The sequence below is a fragment of the Lepisosteus oculatus genome, chromosome 10, assembly GCF_040954835.1.
Source record: "Lepisosteus oculatus isolate fLepOcu1 chromosome 10, fLepOcu1.hap2, whole genome shotgun sequence".
Taxonomy (NCBI): domain Eukaryota; kingdom Metazoa; phylum Chordata; class Actinopteri; order Semionotiformes; family Lepisosteidae; genus Lepisosteus; species Lepisosteus oculatus.
The window spans coordinates 33,205,523-33,230,318 of NC_090705.1; the positions used below are offsets into that span (position 1 = coordinate 33,205,523).

Here is a 24,796-nt window from a genome sequence, read left to right on the forward strand (position 1 = left end):
AGGTAAGGCCAGATTTTTGCATTCATTCGCGTTTTAGGCAAAACTTGGTGGACGAAGGAAAAGAGAAAGGAAGTCTTAGGGCTTAGGCAGGCAGTAATTGGTCAGATGAAGTGACGACTATGAGGAATACACAATCTGATTGGCTGCTCCTGACAAGTAGCGAGAAACGTGATTGGTAGACATTCAGAATTTACATGCAGGACGCGCTAAAATTTGGCTTTAATACTGCAGTGGAAATTGACATGAAGATTTCAGCATTTGATGTTTAATGCTGTCCTTAGTGTAACTGCAAATGGGGAAATATTGTTGCGTTTTAGTTTAGTCAAGCCCAGCAACCTGTGACAGTTATATATACAACTTCTCGTGTGAATATTTTTCTTTCGATTTTCGGACTTTCCTTTTCCTTTGAGACAGAGTGCAATTCTTTAACCTTAAATTGTTTGATGAGCAGTCGTAGTTTATTTTTATTGTGGCACTTATTGTTGTGCAAATAGAGCACAGCGCATAAATAAGAGGAATGGATCGTTACAATGAGTTGAAAATGTTGTTGAAGAACTGGGAGCTGACGTTCGTTCAGGAAAACAAAAGAAAGCCGACTAAGGTACGTGCCTTGTAAACTGTGCGTCATTTCATTGTTAGATCTGCATTAATTAATGAGGTAAGTGATTATATAATAACTACATAATAATGTGGACAACGTAGACAATTATTTTGTTTTACCAGGTTACAGAAGTGGTTTCTAATGTACAGTGACTGCTCCTGAATTACTGGATCAAAAATCCATGATGTCATCCTTTTGTTTCCTGTTAAATTATTCTTAAGTGATTATTATAACTCGTATTTAATATGCGATCTTTTCCTTGAGTTTATGGCAGCGTCAAGATGAGCTAACGTTCAAACTTCACCATGCTAATTATACGATGGATGCTTCTTATTGTGCTTTAGTTTCATGTTTCTTATACAACGGTGCCCCAGAGAACAACAATCAACTTTATAGGTGACTCTTAAATAAGCACTATTCGTTAATTGGTTCAGTTAAGTCAGGAAGGGACAAAAGCAGTCCTTCACAGCCACAGGGTTTGTATTTATACTTGTGAATTACTTAAGCGAACAAGAGCGCATGTTCAAAACAAAATTGCTCCACGTTTCTTAGAATTGATTATTTAAAGGTGAATTTTGACTCTCAAAGATCAATGTCAACCTTGTTCAGGAGAAGTATACTCTGTGAGATTTTCTTTCTAAATGGCTTACTAGGAAAGAGTTTTTTTTAAAAAAAAGTTTCTGGGAAGCTTTTAAAAAAACTTTATCTGACTTTGTATCATTTCACAGATTCTATAAACATTTCTACACAACATCATACAGTAACAAAAGTTGCTCAAGAAAGCAGTCATTCAGTCCGTCTTGCTTAATTACTAATAGTTGATCGCATCTAGCTTTTCCTTGAACGTTTTGGTGAAATCTGCTGCAACAACATTGCAGGGCAGCTTGCTCCACCAGCCTTTGTGTGAAGAAGTACTTCTTGTTCTCAGTATAAAAACATACCCATTCATTCATCGTCTAACTGCTTTATCCACTACAGTGTCGTGGGGAAGTCGGAGTTTATCCCTGCAAGCAATGGGCACAAAGTGGGGTACAACCTGGATGGGACACCAGTCCATTGCAGGGCACACACACACACCCACCCACCCACCAGGGTCAATTTCTCAGAAACCAGTTAACCTACCAGTATGTGGGAGGAAAATAGAGCCCCCAGAGGAAACCCACACAAACACAGGGAGAACATACAGACTCCACACAGATAGCACCTCAGGTCTGGGATTGAACCCAGTGCCCCAAAACTGTGAGGCAGCAATGCTATGCAGTGCTAGTATGCCACTGTGCCACTTCCTATATACACAATCCCTTATTTTCTATTTGTGTACCTGGGCCTCAGTTTCATTGCTCAACTTGAAATCAGTTGGATTCACATTCAGACCACTCAGAACTTGAAATGCTTTTATCAAAACCCCTCTTAATCTCCCCTTCTTGTGATTAAAGAGTGCTTTTAAGCTTTCTGTGATAAAGCTGTTAGACCAATTTAGCGAACGATCTTTGAACACATTTGAGGTTATGTATCTTCTTGTTATAACACGGTGAATGAAACTGTGCCAAGTGTTGTTCACCGTGAGGTGTGCCTCATGCATTTTTGTCAAGATCAAGCCGGCGTTTAACGAGAAAGATATACGTTTTCCGTTTCGTTATTAAATTATGGGTTTGCAGTTGGCGTGGTGATTAGGGCTACTGCTTCACCTGTCTTGGGTCCTGGGTGGGATTCAGCAGACCTTTCTTTGTGGAGTTTTCTGTGTTCTCCTGGGTTTTCTCTGAGTGCTGTAATTTCCTTTCACCCTCCGAAGACATGCTGACTAGATTCACTGCTGTTTTTAAGTGCTTGTGCATGTTTTGGACTGTGGACCCTGTGATGGATTGGTGTCCCATCCAGCAGTATTTCCTGCCTTGTATCCCATTTTTGTTTCCAAGTTTGACTTCCAAGTTGTCCCGCCCATTACTGATAATAAGCAGCCTTCTGATCAATCTGGAGGGATTTATTTGATTAGCCTTATGTTGACAATATAGTTACTCTCATATTGATTTTCAAAATCCAGGTGGTTTTGAAGGGCCATACCTTAGGCTCATGGAGATCTGGAGTATTTGTGGGTTGTGTGTGATTCTGAAATGTTTCAGCTTTGAATGTGGTTCTCAGTGCTTGCTTCTTTGTTTCAGGATGACATAGACAGAGCATCAGAAGAGACTAAAAGTAAGTATGCTGTAAACAATATTTGACGCTGTGCAGTGTCTTGCGTACATGTGACTGAGCAAAGGATTCTTTTTCGTATGTCTTCATACCCTTCCGATTTTCAATGTGTTTTTGAATTACATTTGGATCTCTCTTTATTTAGGTGTTAAATTGAGGTTGCCAATGTCTAGTATTTGTCGGAAAGTGCCTCTAAGAATGCAGTTTTTAGCTCTTAAAGAATGAGCCTCCGCTTCACCCGGTGGATTGTGGGAAACTAGAGCAAGCTGGCCAGCCTTGTTGGTGAAGCTGCTATCGTGGTTTTTTTTCAGAAATGTCGGGATGAGAGTCTTGGATCAACCGCTAACCACCAGACAGTCTAGAAGGGTTGGATGGCCTCCTCCCCGTAGTCTTTCTATATGTTTTTTTCAGGTTGGGCTGTAATATCATTTTGCTTTCTTTTACCTGTAGATCTGTACAGAGAATACAGGGAGCTCAAGCAAGCGAGAGAAGAGGGGAGTGTGGGAAAGAGCTGTAAAGAGAATTCTGGGAATGTCGGCCAGAATCCCACCACGACGGGCCAGTCAGGTGAAAAGGTGGGCAAAGCACACAGGCTGCCGAGGAAAAGAGATGTGCAAGAAACTGCATGTTTTTTGACGTATTTGACAGTTGAGGAATATGTGACCTATACATTGATCTGATAATCTCAGAAGATCTTAGCTCTTTTATTTTTCAGGAATTGTGATTTGGCTGAATTGATGAACCATATGAATACAAATTCCAATTTGTCTATACGCTTTTCTTTTTCCAGCATTACCTTGTTTTATTATTCGAGGGCTTATTGTAAAATTCAAAGTGCTTTAAAAAGCAAGTGCAGGATAAATGAGTGGTGGTAAAGAGCAGAATGACAGGAATGTTTTAAACTTGCATGTAATTGAAAATGATGCAGTCTGTTTTACACCCAAGGGAAAAGCATAGTGAATGTTATTACTTAATGCAAGATAGGAACTGAATCTCTTGTGCATTCCTGTTAAGTACTGATTTGTTTAATGCACAAGTACTGTATTATAACAGTCTCTTATATAATAAAAAATAGATATTTGGTATCATCTAGACGTGTTTTTTCTTCTTTTTAATTAATGCTCTTATGGACTCTTTCTTGCCTAAGTGGTAAAGTGTGAGAATTATGAAACGTCCCAAACCATGAAGTTATGTTTGAGCCTTATTTTGTGACGGAGCTTTTTCCAATCTCAAACCTCTTCTATTTGAAAAGGAGATGGATTGCTGGGGATCTCACTTGAATCGCAAAAACATGCCAGTGTCCACCCAGAGACTGACACCTAAGGACAGTGATGCACTCAAGGCTTCAGCCCAGTACTTTGGGATGAAGCTGAAGTCAAACCTAGGAGCTTCTATAAAGGTAAGCTGTGGAGGTATTAATTCTTAATCCTATATTTAATGATAAATTACTAAGCTCATAACTAGCCAAAGCATCAGCTGTGAATTTCGATAGATCAGTGTGCTATGAGCTTTCCAATTTTGTGGGACATATCTGTTTGAGGTTGGAAGGTGGAGCAGTGCATTGAGCCCTGCCTTTCTATAACATTGATCAGATATTCAGTGTGGTGTCCTGCAAAGTCATGTTCGACTTGGACTGCTGCTTCAGTCCTTGAATTTTAAAAAAATGTAACATTAGCAGTGAAGAAATTGGTTGGAAAGTCAGTAGTCTGGGTTCTCTGGGGATACTTATAAAATGCTTTATTTAATTTGGATGTGTACTACTACAGTATGTTTTCTAGAAGAAATTCATACATTTCTAAAAGGTACCTTAATTTGCTGCATTTTATATTTAATGTAGCCTTTTTTTGCACGTTAAAACAGTCCCCTGGAAGTATTCTGGTTTATTGTTGTGTGCAGTTAAACTATTCTAACCAAGAAATATTAATTCTGCTGCATTTGTATTTCTTTAAAAACTCTGTGTTCCAAAGGAGTTGTCTGATGGATTTTAATATCTAGATATCTGGAATTATTTTTCTCACAGTCTCCATTAAACTAAATGTAGAACATTTATTCTACATTACAACATGGACGCTTGTGACTACGCCACGCATGGGACACGTTTGATTATATGAACGTTTTTTTGGGGGGGGTTCTGGAAACAGTTTTGTGAAGCTCTAGGTGAACCTTTTTGGATTGATAAAAGGTTTTCTGTAAAGATTTTGTGGTTTTGGTAATGTAAAACGATGAAGTGAGATGCTCCTTTTGAGTCCCGTTTTTCTTAGACCATAGGCGCTTGCGTCCATGACCAGCATTAAGAGGTTATTAAATAAATATAGCTACCTTGTCAATTAAATAGATCGTTTTCTAAGTATATTTTTTCCTATAATTGCAGGACCGGCCATTTTCTTTAAAGAAGTCTTTTACCCCAAAGACAACGCCTTTAAAGTCATTGAAAGAGGGCTCTAGTCCAAGAGCTTCAATGGGCCCAGCAACTCCACAGCTCAAGCCAGCCAACACCAGCCCCAACCTCAGCACCTCAGCAGAAACCTCGGTTCACGAGGAAAGCGAAGAACTATTTGCACCCATACCAGGGTTTACACCATCCAAGATGAGCTCACTTGCAGTTCTTCCAAAAGAGAAATTTTGCAACAAAGCCCATCTCTTGCGTGAATCCATCACCAATCGACTGTCTTCAGTGGACAAGGGCTGGCTGGAGCGATGCCAGGTCTTTGATGAAGTCGAGAAAACGGAAAAGCCGGTCACGGGCAATTTGTTGTCTCCCGCTGGCGAAGGAATGTTGCCGTTGACAGAAGCCAACAGAAACGTGGCTCACCCTAGTCTTTCTGCTGCAGCAGCCCAGCAGAACTCTGCGCTCCTGGGAGAGACTGCTTCCAAGGAGGAACCTTTAACAGTAGAGGGAAGTGTGCAGCTCAGTAATGGGTTGTCTGCCTCGGAAATGGACACTTCAGCCCGAAGTGAATGCACTTTCACATTCAAGGATAATGTTAAAGAAAAAGAAGGTGAAACTAGGCTGACGTTGAGAGAAGATTGTGGAAATGAATCGGGGTTGCCTTCTGCCTGTGTTGCGGCCAAGGAGAGTAAAAAAGAAGTTTCATACAAAGAATTGCCTTCCCAGGATAGGTACAGCCCGGTCAAGAGTGACACAGGCCGGAGAGAGACAGAGAAAAGGAGTAGGAAGAGGCAGAGGGAACCTGGGGCCGGAGGAGAGAAGCCGGCCGAACTTCCAGAGGAAGGCACGGCTAAAAAGAGGAGAAAGACAAGGAGGGAAACTTCAGGCAGCCCCAAGTCTCCCCGTGTGAAGAAGAGCCACGCTAGGCCATCCCAACGGGAAGATGGAGAAAAGGAGGAAACTTCTGGCTCAGAAAGAAAGAAACAGAAACAAAAAATTCCCACAGAGAATCTCCTGGGAGAAACTGAAGAAGAAATTCCTGTTTCTACACGGGTTCAGAACAAAGTTAAACCAAGGTAGGGTCAGACATAACAATTTTTCTTAACCTTGGACTACAGACTGCCATGGCAGTGAACTTTCCTTCATCTTTTGCATTCTTCTCAGTCGTTTTAGGCAAATCAAAGTAATACTTGCGTGTCATTGCTCCTGCAGAGCTTCATCGAATAAAGACGGCAACTTTGTGAAAATTAATCTGAAGAAAAAATCTCATGTGAAAGGCTATGCACTGAAAGGTGCCTTTCTTCGCAAACAGGTAGGCTTGACCGTTGACTGAAGAGTCGTGACTCTGATTCTCATTTGTAGGAATCGTCAGTTATTGTGAAAATGTCGGAAAATGACAAAAATGGAAGCCCGAAAAAAACAGACTGTGCAGTTGAGCGCCGTTAAGTAGTGTTGAACGTCTGACTCTTACTCGACGAGCAAGTTATCAAGAGCGTTTAGACCAAAACGTTCCTTTTATAATGGCGTTTCTCTCTCTTTCTGTCCCAGCTGTACATGGAGAAGTTCCAGCTGAAGGGCGAGCGCTTTGGCGGGGGAGGGGGGCGCAGAGGAAGGTGGGCCAGGGCGGGTCACGGCGGCGACAGCTGCTTCAAGTGTGGGGGCACAGGCCACTGGGCCCGGGACTGCAGGGGCCGAGGTGAGAGGGCACTGTTGAAAACACGAACGCCAACACAAACGGAGCGCTGCCACATGCCTCTAGGCCTGCGTTCGGGGCTGTGGAATACATGGCTAGGCCGCGCATGCTGAGAATTCCTGTTGGTTCATAAATATCCATTTCAGTACTGAAATAAAACATTTTGACTACCTTTTTACTGAATCAAAATTAAGTAAGTTTTGGCCTGTACATTAGACTTGTGTTTTACGCTTTAGTTACAGTAGGTTCCTGACATAGTGTGTATACCCAAAATCATGTAAAATCAATCGTAAGTGCATTAGTATGTGTATGTAGTTTAAAGTATTGTGAAAATAGTAGTACAGCAAATACAGTACTGCGCAGTATCCAAAATAGATCAAATGTAAAAATAAAATGCAGGAAACACAGTAGGTGGATAACTGTGTACGAATAGCCTTTTCTCTGTCTCTGATGGCTCTAATGGCACAAATCGAAGATTCATTCTTGCCATAACACCAAACTGGTAACCGTCTTCCCACCCCTTAACTCACTTTTTACCTAAATCAGGCACTTTTCATGACTTGAATTTCCCCTTGATACTGGTTTTTGGTTTACGAGCTGTACTGAGAGTGATGCTGCATGTTAAAGAAAGCACCGGTGTGCTATAGCCTCTGTAACTAGTTCCCAAAATGTAGCTCAGGTGCGTGCCGTGAAACACTTAAATTAGGGAAATGTCCCGCAGGATTTGCTTCTTAATTTGGATTTTTTCTTCGCCAACCACGTATTCACAAGTTCGCGTGAAAACATTCAGCGTAAAACATGAGTCTTCTGTACTTGAGTGACGAGTGCCTTTCCAATTCCGACAGCTGGGAGCTCGCATTGCACACTCTTTGAAATGGCCAAAAGAAGGTCTCGTGCATCAAATTGCAAGGGTTTTCTCGATCGAATGGATGTTGTGTTCCTCTAGCTCCTGCCCCTGCTGTGGAGAATGAGTCAGCGGAAGAGGCCGACGCAGAGCCCTTCGAGTTGCCCACACTGGAGGAGGTAGCTCGGGCCACAAGCACACTGCGCTCTGATCCCATTGGTGTGTATACATAAGCACTGCTAGCGAACTTCCCTTGTGCTCGGCTCGGCTTTTTACATTTAATGGTGTATAAAGTTAGCAAGTGAAAACTGCTTCTTTCCCAAAAGGTTAACTTGAATGAGAATATCCAGTGAATGTAAGCTCTCAGTATTATTGGATGATACATTGGAGTCTTTGCAGGACACAAATGTGTCATTTTACTGTTCGTTGGACCCCGTATTTTGGTAAACATCAACAAAAAAGTCTGCTTCACCTGGAAATGCTGTAATCACGATGGGTACAGTGGTTTTGCGGTTGGAGTGAGCTTACCTGCCTCTTGTCATCTTGTCCGCCCAGTGCCCTCCAGCGACGGTCAGGAGGCAGAGTCTCAGGTCAAAGAGGAAGATGACGTACTGTTGAATGTGGTCCGACCTGACTACGAGAAGCCCAGTCCCCCTCCATCCATGGAGCCTCTCTACAGTCTCGGGGAAGATGGCAAAGTCAGAGGTGCTGGAGCTGCGTTTGTCTTTTTCTGAATTAATGCTGAACACTTGGCATGTCCTTAAGATTTTGTCCGTTGCTCATTCCTGTTCTTAATCTTTCCTAATCTTTATTCTGTGAATTAAAGATGCACGTCAGTTCCAGTGTTGCTGACAACATGAATTGGGATTGCAGGAATTCCCAAATTAATTTCAGTGCTTTAGCCGTGCTGTATTTTAGGCCAGATCTGAACTGAATCTTTAATTCATGGGATATTCTGAGCTGATTGACTTTCTCCTGAAGAATGGTGCCACATTCCTGCCGGAAAATTTCCTGATGCTGGTTAAGTCTATACCATGGTGCATAAGGTTGTAATGGCCGCCCATGGTTGCGTTGGTATGATTAAAATACTTGCTTCTTCTCTAATTACCTTGTTTTTTTAGATGTACCTGAAGAGGTTTATGAAGCTCTCAGAGACTTTGGTTACAAATCCTTCAGACCTGGACAGGAAGTGGCTATCATGAGAATCCTCTCAGGTAGGAAAAGACATAAAGTGTAAATATGAATTACCGATGATATAATCAAAAAGGTTTCTCTTGGAGAACTGGGGAAAAATGTTAAAAGGGTTTGACAGTGTCTTTGTACATGCAGGTTTGTCTACCTTGGTGGTGCTCTCCACTGGTATGGGGAAATCTCTGTGCTACCAGCTTCCAGCCTACCTCTATGCCAAAAGGTCAAAGAGTATTGCCTTGGTTGTGTCACCTTTAGTGTCCCTGATGGATGATCAGGTAGCATTGCCTTCCTTTTTGTAAATTTTGTGTTCTGTATCTATATGATTATTTAGATGTTTATGCACACAAACATGTCAATCTAGAGTTAAATCACTACCCACCAATAAAAATGTCCAAATGTAAAACATTGGTTTCTAGTGAAATGAAACAGTGTTATGTAATAAATTATTATATAATATAATAAATTATGTATTACATTATGTAATATGATACCATTATTTATTTGTTAAAGTGTTTTTTTATATATTAACACCACTGGGTTTAAGTTGCATTTTGTGTTATAAGATGGGTATTGTCTATCCTGAAAGTGAGGGCAAACCTTAAAATGTATATAACGCACATTTAAAAACATTGTTACTTAAGTACTAGGGAAGTATTACATGTTCTTTCTTGCGTGTAACTTTTTTTCTTTCTCCCCAGTTATCTGGACTTCCTCCAAAGCTCAAGGCTGTCTGTATCCATTCTAACATGACACAGAAACAGAGGGAGGCGGCTATCGAAAAGGTGGAAAGTTTTTCTTTCTTGTTTGAATGCGTTGACAGTGGAAAAACACTGTAGTGGTCTGAGTCTTGTATTAAAGCTAAACTTACGTCCAGCTTGGGTATCCCATTTAACTTATTCACTTACCTATTCAAGTTAATTATTGTTGATATTGGATTTTGTAAGTTTGTCAGTGTTAATTTCACTGAAAAAGGCATGAGCAACTAATCTAGGTGATTCGTTAGTTTTATTTTTCTAACATTTATTATTCCGCAGCTTAGGATAGCTTCTGACTGCATGTATTTTGAACCCTGAAAAGGTTCCTCTTTTCATTTGTGAATTTCCGTGTCAGATAGCAGTTACTGTAGTCAATTTTCTGATTCGTTTCTACAGAGTAAACGTTTCAATTGCACTGTGAAATGTCTAATGCTGTAGGAGAAGGATGTGCAGATATATTGCTGACCGTTAGGGACTAGCACGACATGGTGATGTGGGAGGAAATGAAAAGGTGTTTATTGTAGGCAGGAAGGGAGACAACATTTAAGCAGCTCTAGAGAGACAGCACAGTGTTCCAAAAACTACAAGTCTTAAACACTTTGTTGCATCAGATATAAACTACATTTAATGCTTGCCAATGGTGTTTAAATTTGTGGTCGGCAGTCTGCGTGACATGTGGAGTATTCTGGAGAAGCTCCAGTAGCCAGGCTACATCTGTAGTAATACATCCCAAAATCCAGGTCCTGCTTGAAAAAGTTAACACACTGGAGACGGACATCAAAGGGTTCCAGGAGACTGAAGAAGTGACAAAACCAGCAGGGCAGTGGGAAGTGTTTACCCTGGACTGTCAGAGAAACAATACAGAGAAACTAACTTGGAGAATTTGGTTCCAGAGGGTGAAAAGGAAGAACTTCCGCCAGTCCATCCAAGCAGTACTACCCTGATTCGGAACACCGAACAAATGTGACTCATTCCAAGACTTGGAATCGGATGCGAGAGGCCCAGACCAGGAAACCTCAAACACTAGACTGCAACCAGAGCCGGTGTTACTAAGAATCCAAAAAGAGAAGTGTTGCTTATTGGGGAAACTTAATTAATGGGAACACTGCGATGGAGATTTGCATCGAAGCCCATGAGACGGCAACTGTTTGCTGTCTTCTTGGAGTTAAGGTGGCTGATATAATCCAGCAGCTCTGTCCCTCCTGAACAAATGTATCCAACCTGGCAACAAATTGAAGAATGGGACTGAATTAGGGGTTTTCCTAGGAAGCTTACCAACACCAGGCAAAGGTGAACAACTACAAAATAAACTACACTTAATCTGTCCACACATCACATGAATGATGACATGGTGTGCAGCAGAAGGCTTCAGCTTTCCTCACCACTGGAGAATTCTTTCCATTGCAAAAAATATCAGTACAGATGTGCTGGATTACACCTCAATGGGTTGGGCACAAGGAAACGCAAAGCAATCCAAGAACATTTCAACTAGAATAGAGCAGGCAAAGAAAATGTCAAAGTTATTTCGGGAGTACACAAAAGGAGAACCAAAGGGAAGAACAAGAGCCCAGGGGAGTAAGCATTTAGTTGTGATATTATTGGAATCACACACACAGAAACGTCTCTAACCAAAACAGTGGGGATGAATGTAACATTAGTGGACACACTCTAGAAATCCAGATTTCAGAGCGATAAGAACGAAAAGGGGGAGAAGTAGCACTATATATCAAAGAGTCTTACGGCTCGGGAACTAAAAATAGAGGAGTCGGGAGTCTGTGAATATATGGGTTAAACTTGACTGAACCGTTCTAAAGGTACAGTGGTAGGAGTATGCCATAGATCACCAAATGCTGATGTCAATTATAATTGAACGCTGTATAATGAATTTATTTGCAAAAGAAGTCAGCTTTATGGAAGACTTCAACTTTCCCCACATAGACCAGGAAAAAAAAAAAACAACAGGAATGCAAGAAGCAAAAACTGAAATGTTAGTTAATGCTCAAGACAGAGCGAAGCAAACAGAAGTGGTAGTACGAATAGGGAATGGTAACCGTGACGTGGTGTGCTTTGAAGCATACATTGTTATGTTAATGTCATGCTCGGAAGTGGTTCTGGGAGCACAGTCCAGGAGTGTTAAGAACCCAGCTGCTGGATGGACAGGTGGCTGAGTTGGGAAGCCTGCAAACCATGCACAACAGCCCAGAGCACGGAGGAAACCGACGTATGATGTAAAACATATTTGGGACAAAAATGAAAAGCTTATAGATGATGACGGGGGGAATACCTTATATGCTAAATGACTATTTCATCAGGTGTTCACTAAGGAAGAAGTCATCAACCTGTCTCAGAATGTGACTTTTTTGACTGCGTCTTTTAAAGTAATTTTTGAAAGTGTTAGTATTGAAGATCCAGAAGTGTTTTGGGTTCTAGAAGCACTCAAGATCAACCAATCCCCAGGGATTTTTAGTAGCTTATCAGTTGTACTCAAGGTCACAAGATGTTAACAAGATTTAGACAAGGTAGATAAACACAAAATGGAAAATGGTGAGCAAAAAGAAGCTGTTAACGTTGACACATCATTTACATGTTCTAGACCTGCTAGATATTTTCTAGATGTGGATCTTCTGGATGTGGAAAGGAGTAAAAGCAAATAACATTAGTATATAAACTAGAATTTAAGTCGAAGGATATGAGACTGAAATCACCCTCTGGGACTTGAAGGACCATCCTACATGACAGACCGAAACCTTTTTAGCTTTGAACAGCAATGCCTACAGGAGGACTCTGTGTAGGCGAAATCATCAAAGAAGTGAATTTCTTCAAAATCAACAGTGGAACACAATCTTGAGGGCAAAAATGAATACTATGTGAAAGTCACATTTAAAACCGAGATCAGGAGTTTGTTTACCTACAGGGTTGTGGGAGCATGGAACACGCTACCCTGCCATGGTGTTGAAGCTGCTTCCCTTGGCTTCTGTCAAGAAACGGCAGGATGAGATTCTTGGATCTGTAAGCTGCAAACTGCCAAACAGGCTAGACGTGTTGAACGGCCTGTTCTTGTGTTGCTGTTCCAGGTGAAAGACGGCCAGGTCCATGTCCTGCTGCTCTCTCCTGAGGCCTTGGTCGGGGGGGGTCACGGAGGGTCGGGCTGCTTGCCCCCGGCTGACCAGCTTCCCCCAGTGGCCTTTGCGTGCATCGACGAAGCCCACTGTGTGTCCGAGTGGTCCCACAACTTCCGACCTTGTTACCTGAGGCTGTGCAAGGTGAGCTTGGTGCTGGGCTCATCACTGACAAAGTTCGGTTGAATTGGACTCTCGGGCTGGGTTAAGCCAAGAGTCTTTGGTTGTTTTTCTTCCAGGGATCCCTAATTTTTTTTTTTAATATCCCACTTCCATGTCAATTAAGAGTATAGCTGAAAACAAAATGTAAGAATACATTTGGTGTAAATTAAGTTTACACTAATCATTTTTCTGGGCACTCCACTCAAAGTGATTTACAGGTAATGGGGACTCCCCTTCACCACCACCATCGATGTGTAGCACCCACCTACACCAAAGTGCGCATGTACGCTCACCCCACACCAACTATCAGTGGGAGGAGAACAGAGTGATGAAGCCAGTTCAGAGATGGGGATTATTATATTAGGAGACCATGATTTGTAAAGGTCAGGGGAAAATCTGTCCAAGACACCAGGCTTAACACCCCTACTCTTTCCTGGAAACACCCTGGGATTTTTAATGACCACGTCATTAAGAGTCAGGACCTGGGTTTTACATCTTATCTTGAAAGGTGGCGTCTTTTTTACAGTGTTTCGCAGTCACTTTGTAATTAATCATACGTTTCAGCATTTGGTTTGGTCTTTTACAATCAGATTGGATTTTTTTCAAAGTATTTTTTCCTGGTGTAAGTTATGCCCCTAGCGGTATGTTTGTTCCCCAGATAATTATGGACAGAAAGAATGAAAGAAATGATGTATCTTTATGTTGTCTCTTCAAAAAAAATGTATGAAAGCCAGGTTTCATCTTGTGTCCATACCACCATCATCAACCTTCTTTCACCTTCAGCTGCAGAGTCACGGCTGTGGTTCTTTTGCAGGTCCTCCGAGATCGGCTTGGGGTGCGTTGTCTTCTGGGTCTGACGGCCACCGCCACGCTCGCCACAGCCCTGGACATAGCCCAACACCTAGACATCAGGGACAGAGAGGGCATTGCAGTCCGGTCTGCTGCTGTCCCACCCAATCTGCAGCTCTCCGTGTCAATGGACAGGGACAAGGATCAGGTGCGTCACCCTCACTGGGTCCCTGGGCATGAGCCGAGAGTACTTCCACACCCTGAATTGAGAACGAAGAATGTCTGAATTCTGAATAACGGATGTCTGTGTGCGCCGACATGGTGGTACCATTTCTGCCTCGCAGCGCTAGCACCCTGGGTTCAATTCCTAGGGTGCTATCTGCGTTTAATTTGTATTTTCTCCCTGTGTTCATGTGGTTTTCCTCTGCGTGCTCCGGGTTTCTTCCAGAGTCTAGAGACATACTTGTAATTTAATTGACTTCTGGGAAACTTGCCCCTGGTGTGAGTGGGCTCATGTCTGTATCTGCCCTGTGATATACTGGCATCCTATCCCGGGTGTAACCCCGGCTTGTGCCCGTTGCTTGCTGAGTTAGGCTTCAGCTCCCCGGTGACCCCGTATTGGATAAAATAATTAGAAAATGGATGGATGGAATGTCTTTGTTTTTAGGTAGAAGCATACAGGAACACTAAAGATGCTTTCTTGTCATCTTTAAGAAAGCTGGCTCCGTGGATTTGTAAAGTTTCACGCACAAGAGAACAAAGTGTTCCCCATTTTCAGAGTGACTCTGAAAGGTGAACAGTGTCAATTGAGAAATAACCTAGACGTTGGAAGAACAGATGAATTAATTACTGATTTAAGACCTAAGTGAGAAAACGTGGAAAAGGCTGTTGTACTTGAAAAAGATGCTCTCATAATTGTGTGCAATAGTGTGGTAGAAGTTCACCTTTTTGCACTCTCCCAGTCGCTGGTGTCCTTGCTGAAAGGGGAGCGGTTTGGGTCCCTGGACTCTGTTATTGTCTACTGCACCCGGCGAGAGGAGACCACCAGAATCTCTGCTCTGCTGCGCACCTGCTTGCAGGGGGTGATGCTGAGAGAGTCGTCCAGACCGCTCAGTGGGGAGACGGAGGAGGACACACCAGGGAAGAGGAAGAAAGCTCTCGGTATGCTTTTGTATTAGGTGATGTATTTACCCAAAGGGCTGTGGGAGTATGGAACAAACTACCATTTTCTCAAGAAATGTCTAGAGGAGACTCTTGGATCCATGAACTACTAACTACCAGATGGGCTAGATGGGCTCATTTGTAACCATTCATCCAGTATGTTTCTTATATTCTTAAATGCAATTTAATTGAACATGAAATGTGCTTGAAATGGAATGGTTTCTTCTGAAGTACTGAGCCCCATTTAAAAAAAAAAAAACGTTTCCTTGTCTTCATAACACAATATCAGTTGTTGCAATCACCAGGAGTAGCTCTTTTGGCTCTCTGGCTTCAAGTTTCGTTGTAGTTGTGGTAAGGATGTGGTCAAATTAAAATGAAGAGCAGTAGCTCGGGCATGGTTTGAAGATACTCGTGTGACTTGCAAAGTTTAATTCTGTTTGTGGATACTAGCACATTTTGGGTGATTCTTTCACTTTTTCTTTGCCACTTTTTTGAGGCTTCTGCAATCTGCTAGCACAGAGGATTGCCAGTATGCCATTTTGGCAAAGGGTTATGCCGCTGGGGGTAGTTTGTATGTGAGTTTTTCCCAACTTTATGGTGGATATATGTCATGCAGATTCTTTTGGTTTTCATCATGGACTCCTTATAAACAATACTTCTTTCTTTGCAATAAAGGCATCAAATCTCATCCTTCTATTCATCTCCTGACACTCCTGGTATTCCCCTGGGGGGTGAGGTGTTTGGATAATCTGTTTGATTCAGAATAAGCAATCTGTCTTTTCTGTTTATAGCTTTCAATCACAGGCTTCATATACTGTATACCCCTGGAAGTGTTTACCATTTTAAATAGGGAGTTGAGTGGTGCAGATAATGTCAATTCCTGGGGAAATACAAATTCTCTATCATTGAAAATTAAGTCTGTATTTCACCCCCTGTATAGACTTATCTTTTGGTGATTTGTCTAGCTCCCTGAATACACTTTAGAGGATCCTTTCGGTACATTTTTACATGTTAGGTGTGTCTATAGATAGCACTCTAGAAACTTTTTGTTCCGGTTTGTCTGTTATTCTAAATGGGGACATTTCTGGTTTCCATTTTTTCCCAAACAACTGGGTCTCTGGTGGCAGAAACAAATTTAGGTACCTGATTTGACTGCATCTGAAAAATTATTGGTTCTGCATTGGGAGACTGGTATTCCTTCTGCTGGTATTACTGGGTCCTGACTTATCCTGATGACATTGTTAAGGAACGTGTAAAAACTTGGTATCAGTGAGGAGCTGTGTCATGCAAACCTCAACTGTGACAGCCATGTTGCTTGAGGGTTCCTACAACGGGGGTTGTAGCTGTTTGCCTGTAGGTTTAGGGCTCTGATGTGGAAACTTTTTATTTTTGTGGGAGAATGAAAATACATATTCATTCTGGCCTCTTCTGCTTCTGTGGCCTGGCTTGAACAAGGACAACAGAATAGCCTATGGAAGCTGCTATTTTACGAATGCAGGGAAATTCAAAATAAATAAAAAAAGAGCTTTCGGACGCTAGCCTTTGCGATCCATTTTCTCACCTTCTCTATTCCACAGCCAAGAAAAAGATCCGCAAGCCCTTGAAGTGGATAGCGGAGTCCTACCATGCTGGCTTGTCGGCCGCTCAGCGCCGTAGGGTGCAGAACAACTTCATGTGCGGGGAGCTGCGGATCGTTGTTGCGACGGTGGCCTTCGGCATGGGCCTGGATAAGTCAGACGTCCGGGGAATTATCCATTATAACATGCCCAAGAGCTTTGAGAGCTATGTGCAGGAGATCGGCAGAGCTGGGAGGGATGGAGAGCCAGCCCACTGCCATTTATTTCTGGATCCAGAGGTAAGTTAAAGCCTAGCACAGCAGTCTGGGAAAAACCTAAATGGCAGCAGTGGGCTTTTCCTTATGGCTTTCCCAAATGACCACAACAGTGTTTGCACTGCTTTGTCAGGTGTTCAGCGTGTTAGTTCACACATGTAGCAAACGTTTCTTTCTGACATGTTCTTTGACCACGAAACAAGGCCATGTAGGTTAGTGTCATAACATTACAGTGTGTATGAAATTAGTAGGTTTGAGTAAGGAGGATACTTCAGTAAGCGCTGGACCTACGGTAAATCCTGTAACTCCTTCTCCCTGCAGGGCGGAGACCTCCATGAGCTTCGCAGACACATCTATGCTGACACAGTTGACTACTTTACAGTCAAGAAACTCGTCCAGAAGGCCTTTCCTCCCTGCAAGTGCAGACAGATCCACCAGAAGCAGCTGAGCATGATGCAGGTAACATCAAGACAGGCCTTGCCCTCTGTATTTAACATCGTCTTGATGTTCTTGCATACGGTTCTCTGTTTAAAAAAAAAAAAGCTTTTCCAGTTTTCTGCTATGTAGTCTTTATACTCTGACTTATCATCCTGTCAGAGTTCTTATAACGCTTTTGCTTACCCATCGAATGGACTCACTTGTTTGGTTAGGGGTAAAAACAAAATATAGGCATAACAAGTAGAACCAATTTTCTAGTTAGTAAGAAGTGTGGAGAACAGTCAGCACGGTGGTGCCGTGGTAAGCATTGCTACCTCGCAGCGCAGGGGCTCTGGGTTCAATTCCTGTTGTGCTGTCTGTGTGGGTTTCCTTCCAAGAGCTCCAGCTTCCTTCACAGTCCAGCTGCATACGGGTAGATTAAGTGGCTTCTGGGAGAAGTGGCCCTGGTGTGTGTGGGCGGTGTCTGTCCTGAGATGGACTGGCGTGTCCTGTCCAGGTTTATCCTAACCGAGGGGCTGTTGCTTGCCGGAATAGGCTCTGGCTCTCCCCCCCCCAAGACGGGATTAGCAAACGGATGGATGGAATTGTGCAGGCAAAATTGAACCCTTGTTTTTACATTTGCCACCTTAGCGTCATGGGTGGTCCAAGAGAGAAATCCCGGTCCTCAGGAGCCTCATGGAAGAGTGCGTTGTGATTTTAGGCTGGAGAGGTGGATGACCAGGAGATGCTGGAACTGGCAGATCCCCCCGTTGACGCAAGTCCCGAGCAAGAGGAGCAGAAGCCAGAGACGAACGAGAACGGCCAGCCCGTGTCCCGAGTGTGCCTCACACACGAACGGGCCATTCCTATCCAAGAAACGGTGGAGACGCTTGACATCACAGAGGAAGGTGGGAAGTTCACTCTGAAAAACGAATGAAACTCCAGTCTATTGTGAGCATGTATGGATGGTTTATTAACCTGGAATTCCTTGTTAATGTTGTGAAGTTTATTTTTGGGCAGCACTTCGACCCTGGGCTTAATTCCTGGGGTGCTATCTGCATGAGATTTGTATATTATCCCTGGGTTTGTATGAATTTGCACCTGCAGTGCAATAACATTGTACATAAATTGAGAAAATTGGCTCTGGTGTGATCGTGTGTGTGTTTGTTGCTGTGTCTATTTGGCCTGTGATGGACTGGCGCCCCCTCCAGGGTGTATCCCACCTTGCTTTCGTTGCTTGCCAGGATTGGCTCTGGCTCCTCTCCATCCCCGTATCGAATAAAGTGGTTAGAAAATGGATGGACGGAAGTTTATTTTGGATTCTTGAAGGCTTCAGTCCTGGATTTGTAGTTCTGCAAGTTCAAGGAAGACACAATCCTCTATAACAGTCACCAACAAGTTCTGAGTACATGAGATGCGTTTGCTAGTTTTCTCCTGAACGGTTTGCCTGGTTTTAAAATAGAGGCGTACAGATTGTGTTAAATATAGAAATATAGGTATTTAACGGATACCGGTGAGGTTTTCTAAAGACTAAGACAGTAGGATTTTCGTGTGCGTGTGTCTCCCCTCAGGTATAGAGACTATGCTGTGTTACCTGGAGCTGCATCCCCAGCAGTGGGTTGAGCTGCTGCACCCCACTCTTTCCAGCTGCCGCCTGGTCTGCTACGGTGGGCCCCAGCAGCTCAGGAAGCTCACCAAAATGTGAGAGAATCTTATTCATCTGAGTTGTCCTAGGATGGTGCCACGATAAACGATCTACACAATGGGCCTGCAGAAAATGCTGAATGGACAATTCACTGGGCTTTATTACTACACAGAACACTTAGAGTAGTCTTAAGAGTGCACTCTGGCATTCTGTAGACTTCCCATGACACTATTCAGTGCTTGACTTGTTTGATTAAACAAGGTGTATGTGCAATACAGTAATTACCATGCAGAATATGGAAAGGTGCGCAGTAAGATTGCGATATTAAGATTTTCCTTCTTCCTTAAACCAAGTGTGCTTTATAGAATTTTTTGGTATTTGAACTTTGAATCTACTGTGCTTTTATTTACTTATTTTTGTCCCTTTTGTTCTTGTCAAGTTATGATTTTTCTTTTATCTCTAGGGAAGAAAAATAAAACTCTGATTTATGTTGTGATTTTTTATTTCTTAAAAAAAGAGCTCAGAGTTTTCCCCACCACCAAAATCCTGTGGATGTTCAGCTGTCCTACTGTAGGAACATTCAGTGCGCAGTACTGTCGCCTGCCAGGTGGGGTCACCTCTGGGTGTTGTGTTCTCAGCTGCCCGCCTGTAGCTGTGACCCTGGCGCGGATGCGGCTGTCAGGAGTCCATGTGGAGCACTGCAGCTCGGTGGAGTTCGATGTCGTGGAGCTGGCTGACACCATGGGCTGGGAGCTCGTCCCCGTGAAGAGAGGGCTGAGGCAGCTCCAATGGAGCATGCAGAGCGGTACAGACTCCTGTTCTTTTTATTTGGGCTGCTCCCACTCTCGTGCCTTTCTTTTCACCACAGGAAGCTCATTTTTGGGACACAACTGTTAAAATGTTAACTGTTACTGTCAGGACCAAGTCGTCCTTTAAGGAAATGGGTACTCTTTTATAGTACAAGCTACTTGTGCACAAGGGAAAACAATATAATAATTGAAAATTGTTCAGACAGCATATTGATTTTGATACACAGTGGGCTGACAGTATCGTTTGAAAACGGAACAAAGAGAGATTTTCACTACATCTCCTAAACAGTTCAAGACCTAAAACAATTTCCTTGTGAACAGCAATTTCATGATCCTTGGAGAAAACAAGGAGAACATTTGTTAAGAGAAGGACTGGAGTGTTGAAAGCCAAGTTAGGACATTTTTAGCAGACCTAGCACTAGAGGCCATTAAAGACCTCTAATCACTGTAAATAGACACACCGGGCAAATATGAACTGGATTAATTTGTGAATGTGAATGAAAGACACGTTTTCACTTGGATGTGATTAGGGATGGTTGGGTACATAAAGGGTTTTAGTGTTAGTTGGTTTTTTGAAGCAACTTTATTGGACACTGTAGAATAGTTGGGTAACTTGAGTATGGTAATTTGAGAGTTGTGTTGCTACTGTTTGGATGAAATAAAGACTACTTTCTCTGTACTTCTTCACGTCATTGTGAGTTTTGAAGTCTTTGGGCCCCATAAGCCACCAGGTTTGTGTTGGAGCCTATTGCTTGAAGTAGCAGGAAATCGGCAGAGGTCAGCTTGGACGAGAGGTGAAATCCAGTATGCAACTCAATTTCATTACAGACAATACATATTGTTTTGTTACATACCCTGTCGCTGTGTAACAAAATAGCTTCAAAATCCTGGTCAAAGCATCAGCAGGTGACAACTGCTTATGTCCTCTGAATATAAAGAGATTCACCTTATGCTTTTATTTCTTCTTTGTCCAGGCTTTCATGGATCCAGTGGCACAGGAAGGAGTGGGGTTCTGGTGGAGTTCTCGAATCTTTCCTTCCACTTCCGTTCCTATGGTGACCTGACTCCCGAGGAGCTGGATGGGGTGTGTGAGTTTCTGCATCGGCGAGTGCTGGCTCAGGAGAGAACGCAACTGTACCAGCTGAAAGCCTGTTTCAAAGCCTTCCGCAGGTAAGAGCAACAGAAAAGCAGGACCGATGGGCTTTACATAGCGATACTGACAGATGACTTTCTCTTTGTGTGTAGTGTGGGCCAGTGTGGGACGGAGTGATAAAACCGGAGCACCCGGTGAAAACCCACACAAACACATACTAACTGCACACACATAGCACCCCAGATCAGGCATTGAACCTAGGACCCCAACACTGCAAGGCAGCAAAGCTAACTACTGTGCTCCCTGAAAATAGACGTGAAGCTTAAAAATACACAATAGGATGCAGACCCACAGGTTTTCAGTATGGATTACAGCATTGACTCCCAATGGGCAACCTCTCCCAGTGTAAATTAGCCATTAATTTACTTGAAGTGCACTTAGACTGTTAAAGTAAGAGAGCAGGGAAGGCCTCTTGGAAGGCTTTAAAGCTGCTTGCAAATTTCTAGTTAATCTGTTTCATTTTAATTATTAATTTAATACACACAGTCATTTCCTGTGCTTGCATGCATGTATTTATGTGTTTAGGATATAGGTCCACTCAAACAAGCCTTTAAAGGAAACCCTAGAAATTGGTCAGCCTGAGCAAGATTTTTTGTTTTTATTTCTTCCATTCTCCCAGCGTTGCGTATCGAAACTGCAGCTTCTGCACCGATGAGATGGACGAGGAAAGGAGCCTCAAGTTGAAGAAGCTGCTAAGGGACTATTTCGATGAGAAGATGGATCTAGACCTGAGCAAAAAATATGAGGAGGATAAAGAGAAGGAAAACGAGGAGCTGAGTGAATCCAAGGTTTGATTTGTGTGATGTGGCCTTAGATGGCCTCGGCTGAAGTTTTCTACTCTTTGATAAATGCACATAAATTGTATTTTCTAAGATATTCTTTTCTAAATAGACTGCATATACACCACCATCTTACTAAAAAGACCTGTATATAACATATGATATGTGCCAAAAGACTGAGAGAGCCCTCTTAAAACTACCTCCTAGTGTGTATTTCATTCTCTGGACATTTTGCATTTAAAAGTATGCATAGTTGCTAACTGTTCCATTGTTGAAGAAACGTTGAGGAGAGAATAAAACATATTCTTAAACGGAATCTATAATTTCAGCTCAAAGACTGGGAAGATCAGATTCGAGCCGATATCCGAAGCTTCCTTTCCTGCCACAGTGATGAGAAGTTCTCTGGAAGAGCTGTTGCCCGGGTTTTTCATGGAATTGGTGAGCGGTCCAAAAGACATTGGTTTGACTTTATCGTTATCGAGGCGTTATTTATTTTTTTTAATAGGGTGGCGCAGTGGTGAGCATTGCTGCCTTGCAGCGCTGGGGCCCTGGGTTCAATTCCGGACCTGGGGTGCTCTCTGTGTGGAGTCGGTTTGTTTTCCCCATATTCATGTGGGATCCCACTGGATGCTCCAGTTTCCTCTCTCAGTCCAAAAACATACTGGAAGGTTAATTGGCTTCTGGGAAAATTAGCCCTGGTGTGAGTGTGACCATGTTTGTGTCTGTGTGTGCCCTGTGGATGGACTGGTTAGGCTGTCCACCAGATGGTTCTCACCCTGGCTTCCCTGCGACACCGAATTGGAAGAAGAGTTTAAAACATGGATGGAAACTTCTCTCATTTTTCTGAAACCTTTTAATCATAGCAGTTGAGATTTATGGAATATTTTTGGGTAAATACAGAGGTTCTTAGTTGTAAACTTTAAAGGAAACAGCCATTCTGGCGGAATGTGATTAAGATTTAAAGATCGTAGGTAGAGGAACGGGTAAAAGTTTATTCCATGTTGAAAAGAAAAGAAACGAATTGTTTCGGCTGCGGAGCCTTTTTCAGATGGCTCCTGCTTTGTCACCTGAAGAGAGCTCACAGCTGAAACGATTTTCTTTTCCTCACCTTTTGCACGGAATGAAGCCTTACCTGTTTCTTTGCAGCCTACGGATGCCAGCACGGCTACAAACTCAAACTTTTGTCAAGTACTTATTTACAACCTGTTCATTCTTTTTTTTTTTACTTCCCTCTTCAAATTCAATCTGCAGGAAGCCCCTGTTACCCAGCTCAGACATTTGGCAAGGACAGAAGATTCTGGAGGAAATACCTTCACTTTGATTTCAATGAAATCATCCGCATGGCAACTCAAGAAATAATACGAACAAAGTAAAAGTAACTAGACTTTTTATAAAAGAGACATTAAAGTGAGCATGTACCAAGTTGTGATACTGTAATAATTATTTTACACGTGCTCAAGGGACTTCCTGGCTCATTTGAACCAGCTGAGAAGTATATTTGTATTTGCATTTCACAGTTGTTATATTATTGTTTTCATGTCATTATGCAAGTATTAAATTATTTTTCTAACATAAAATTTGGGATACAGTGCATTTTCTTGCAAACAGCTTCCCATCGCGAATCAGGTGAGGTCTCATCTTCACTAGATGTCACGAGTCACACTGATAACCCTGTGAAATGTACACGGACAGAGTTGATTAGCAGACAGGAGCTGGGTGGCTAGCTCAGTCCTCACTTCTCCTTTTCCATAGACATTGCAATGCACCTCTGGCTCTTGACCCATCTTCTCCCTCAGCCTCTTCCTTGCTGTCCCTGAAATTCTGAGAAACCTCTGAGCCCTCCGTACCAACCGGTGTGAGGAACCAGGACTCCCCACCCTTACGTCTCACGCTTATCCACCAAAAGCTGGAGCTTTCTGAGCTTCTCCTGTGCCACCACTAACCTTTCTTCCTGGGATACTGGCGATTCCCCAATCACCTGAAACTGGATGCCTGTCAGCCAGGTTACTACAGTACGTCTGGCCTCACCTCCCAGGTTGAAGTACATCCTTAGAGACCTCTGTTCTCCTCTCCACTTTCTTTCAACCTGGGATGAACAAATTCCCATTCCATCTCCTCTCCTGAATAACAACAAATCTAATTATCGGTTTTAATTTAACATTGACGGGGAATTAATGGCCTACTAATAGCAGACTCACTGGCCTTTTATATGTAAACATCAGAAATTTGCAAAAAGGTTGCCAAACGTTCATTTGCACTAGTCTTGTTTTACACCTTTTCGTAAGATAGGGTGATCACCCTAATCTAGCTGTCTTTGTAAATCACTGAGTTTCTAAATACTTTCTAATATTACGATTCAGTCCAATTCAGGGTTGCAGCGAAACAGAGACTAGCCTCACAGACAGTGGTTACAAGATGGGACATCCAGAGCAGACTCCAGCACCCACATAATCTGTTACAGTAATGTCATCACTGATAAAAATAAATTTTAAAAAAGCAGTCGGCGGGGCAAAGTGGTTGGGCTGAGTGCTAAAACTCGTACCTGTAGGGGGCAAGTTAAAGATGCTAACTGAGCTGAACAGCGTGTTGGATGAGGGGAGGAAACTGCAGAAGCCTACGAAAACCATGCACAGGGTTGTGAGGAGAACACACAAGCTCCACACAAAAGGCACCCCAGGATCCAAGAGCTGCGAGGCAGCAGAGCTACAGTACCACTGCACCATTGCTCTGCCCTGATAGAGGTTATCTGTCCATTCATCCATTTTCTAACCGCTTCATCCAATACAGAGATATGGGAGGAGCCATCTTATCTTGGTAAGCAACAGGCACAAGGCAAGATACTCACTTACTGAAGCCGATTAACCTATCAGTATGCCTTTGGACTACAGTGGGAAACTGGAGCACCTGGAGGAATGGGAGAGCATACAAGCTCCACACAGATAGCACTATCGGTCTGGAATTGAACTCGGGCTCTGAGCACTCTGAGGTAGCAGTCCTAACCACTGTGCCGCCATGACACCCTAATATGGGTTATTTAAAAAAAAAAGAAAATTACAACACCCTGTATCTCTCAAGGACCACAGTTGGACACATCTGCCTTAATGGAACCATGTAACTTCATAAATTAATCAAAACTGATATATTTCACATTTGACAGCTCTCACACCTGAAGAAGGCTCCACGGCCGAAACGTTGTTTTTTCTCTTTTTTTTTTTCAATATGGAATAAACCTATTACTTGTTCTATTTCACATCTTTACAAATTGATG

The 24,796-nt window shown here is 42.8% G+C and overlaps 1 protein-coding gene across 1 annotated transcript; it reads left to right on the forward strand.

Annotated features, from left to right (window-relative positions):
- Positions 1-206: 206 nt before the first annotated feature.
- recql4 (RecQ helicase-like 4) lies at positions 207-23,105 on the forward strand. Its single transcript, XM_015357326.2, has 24 exons — positions 207-601; positions 2,761-2,794; positions 3,242-3,366; positions 4,044-4,190; positions 5,163-6,256; positions 6,393-6,492; positions 6,729-6,876; positions 7,820-7,936; positions 8,273-8,422; positions 8,839-8,931; positions 9,047-9,183; positions 9,607-9,690; positions 12,738-12,926; positions 13,759-13,941; positions 14,696-14,894; positions 16,472-16,749; positions 17,047-17,184; positions 17,864-18,050; positions 18,714-18,843; positions 19,426-19,592; positions 20,571-20,766; positions 21,369-21,537; positions 21,858-21,966; positions 22,780-23,105. The coding sequence occupies exons 1-24, from the start codon at positions 518-520 to the stop codon at positions 22,899-22,901; spliced, it is 4,380 nt and encodes a 1,459-aa protein (XP_015212812.2). The 5' UTR covers positions 207-517; the 3' UTR covers positions 22,902-23,105.
- The last annotated feature ends 1,691 nt before the right edge of the window (positions 23,106-24,796 follow it).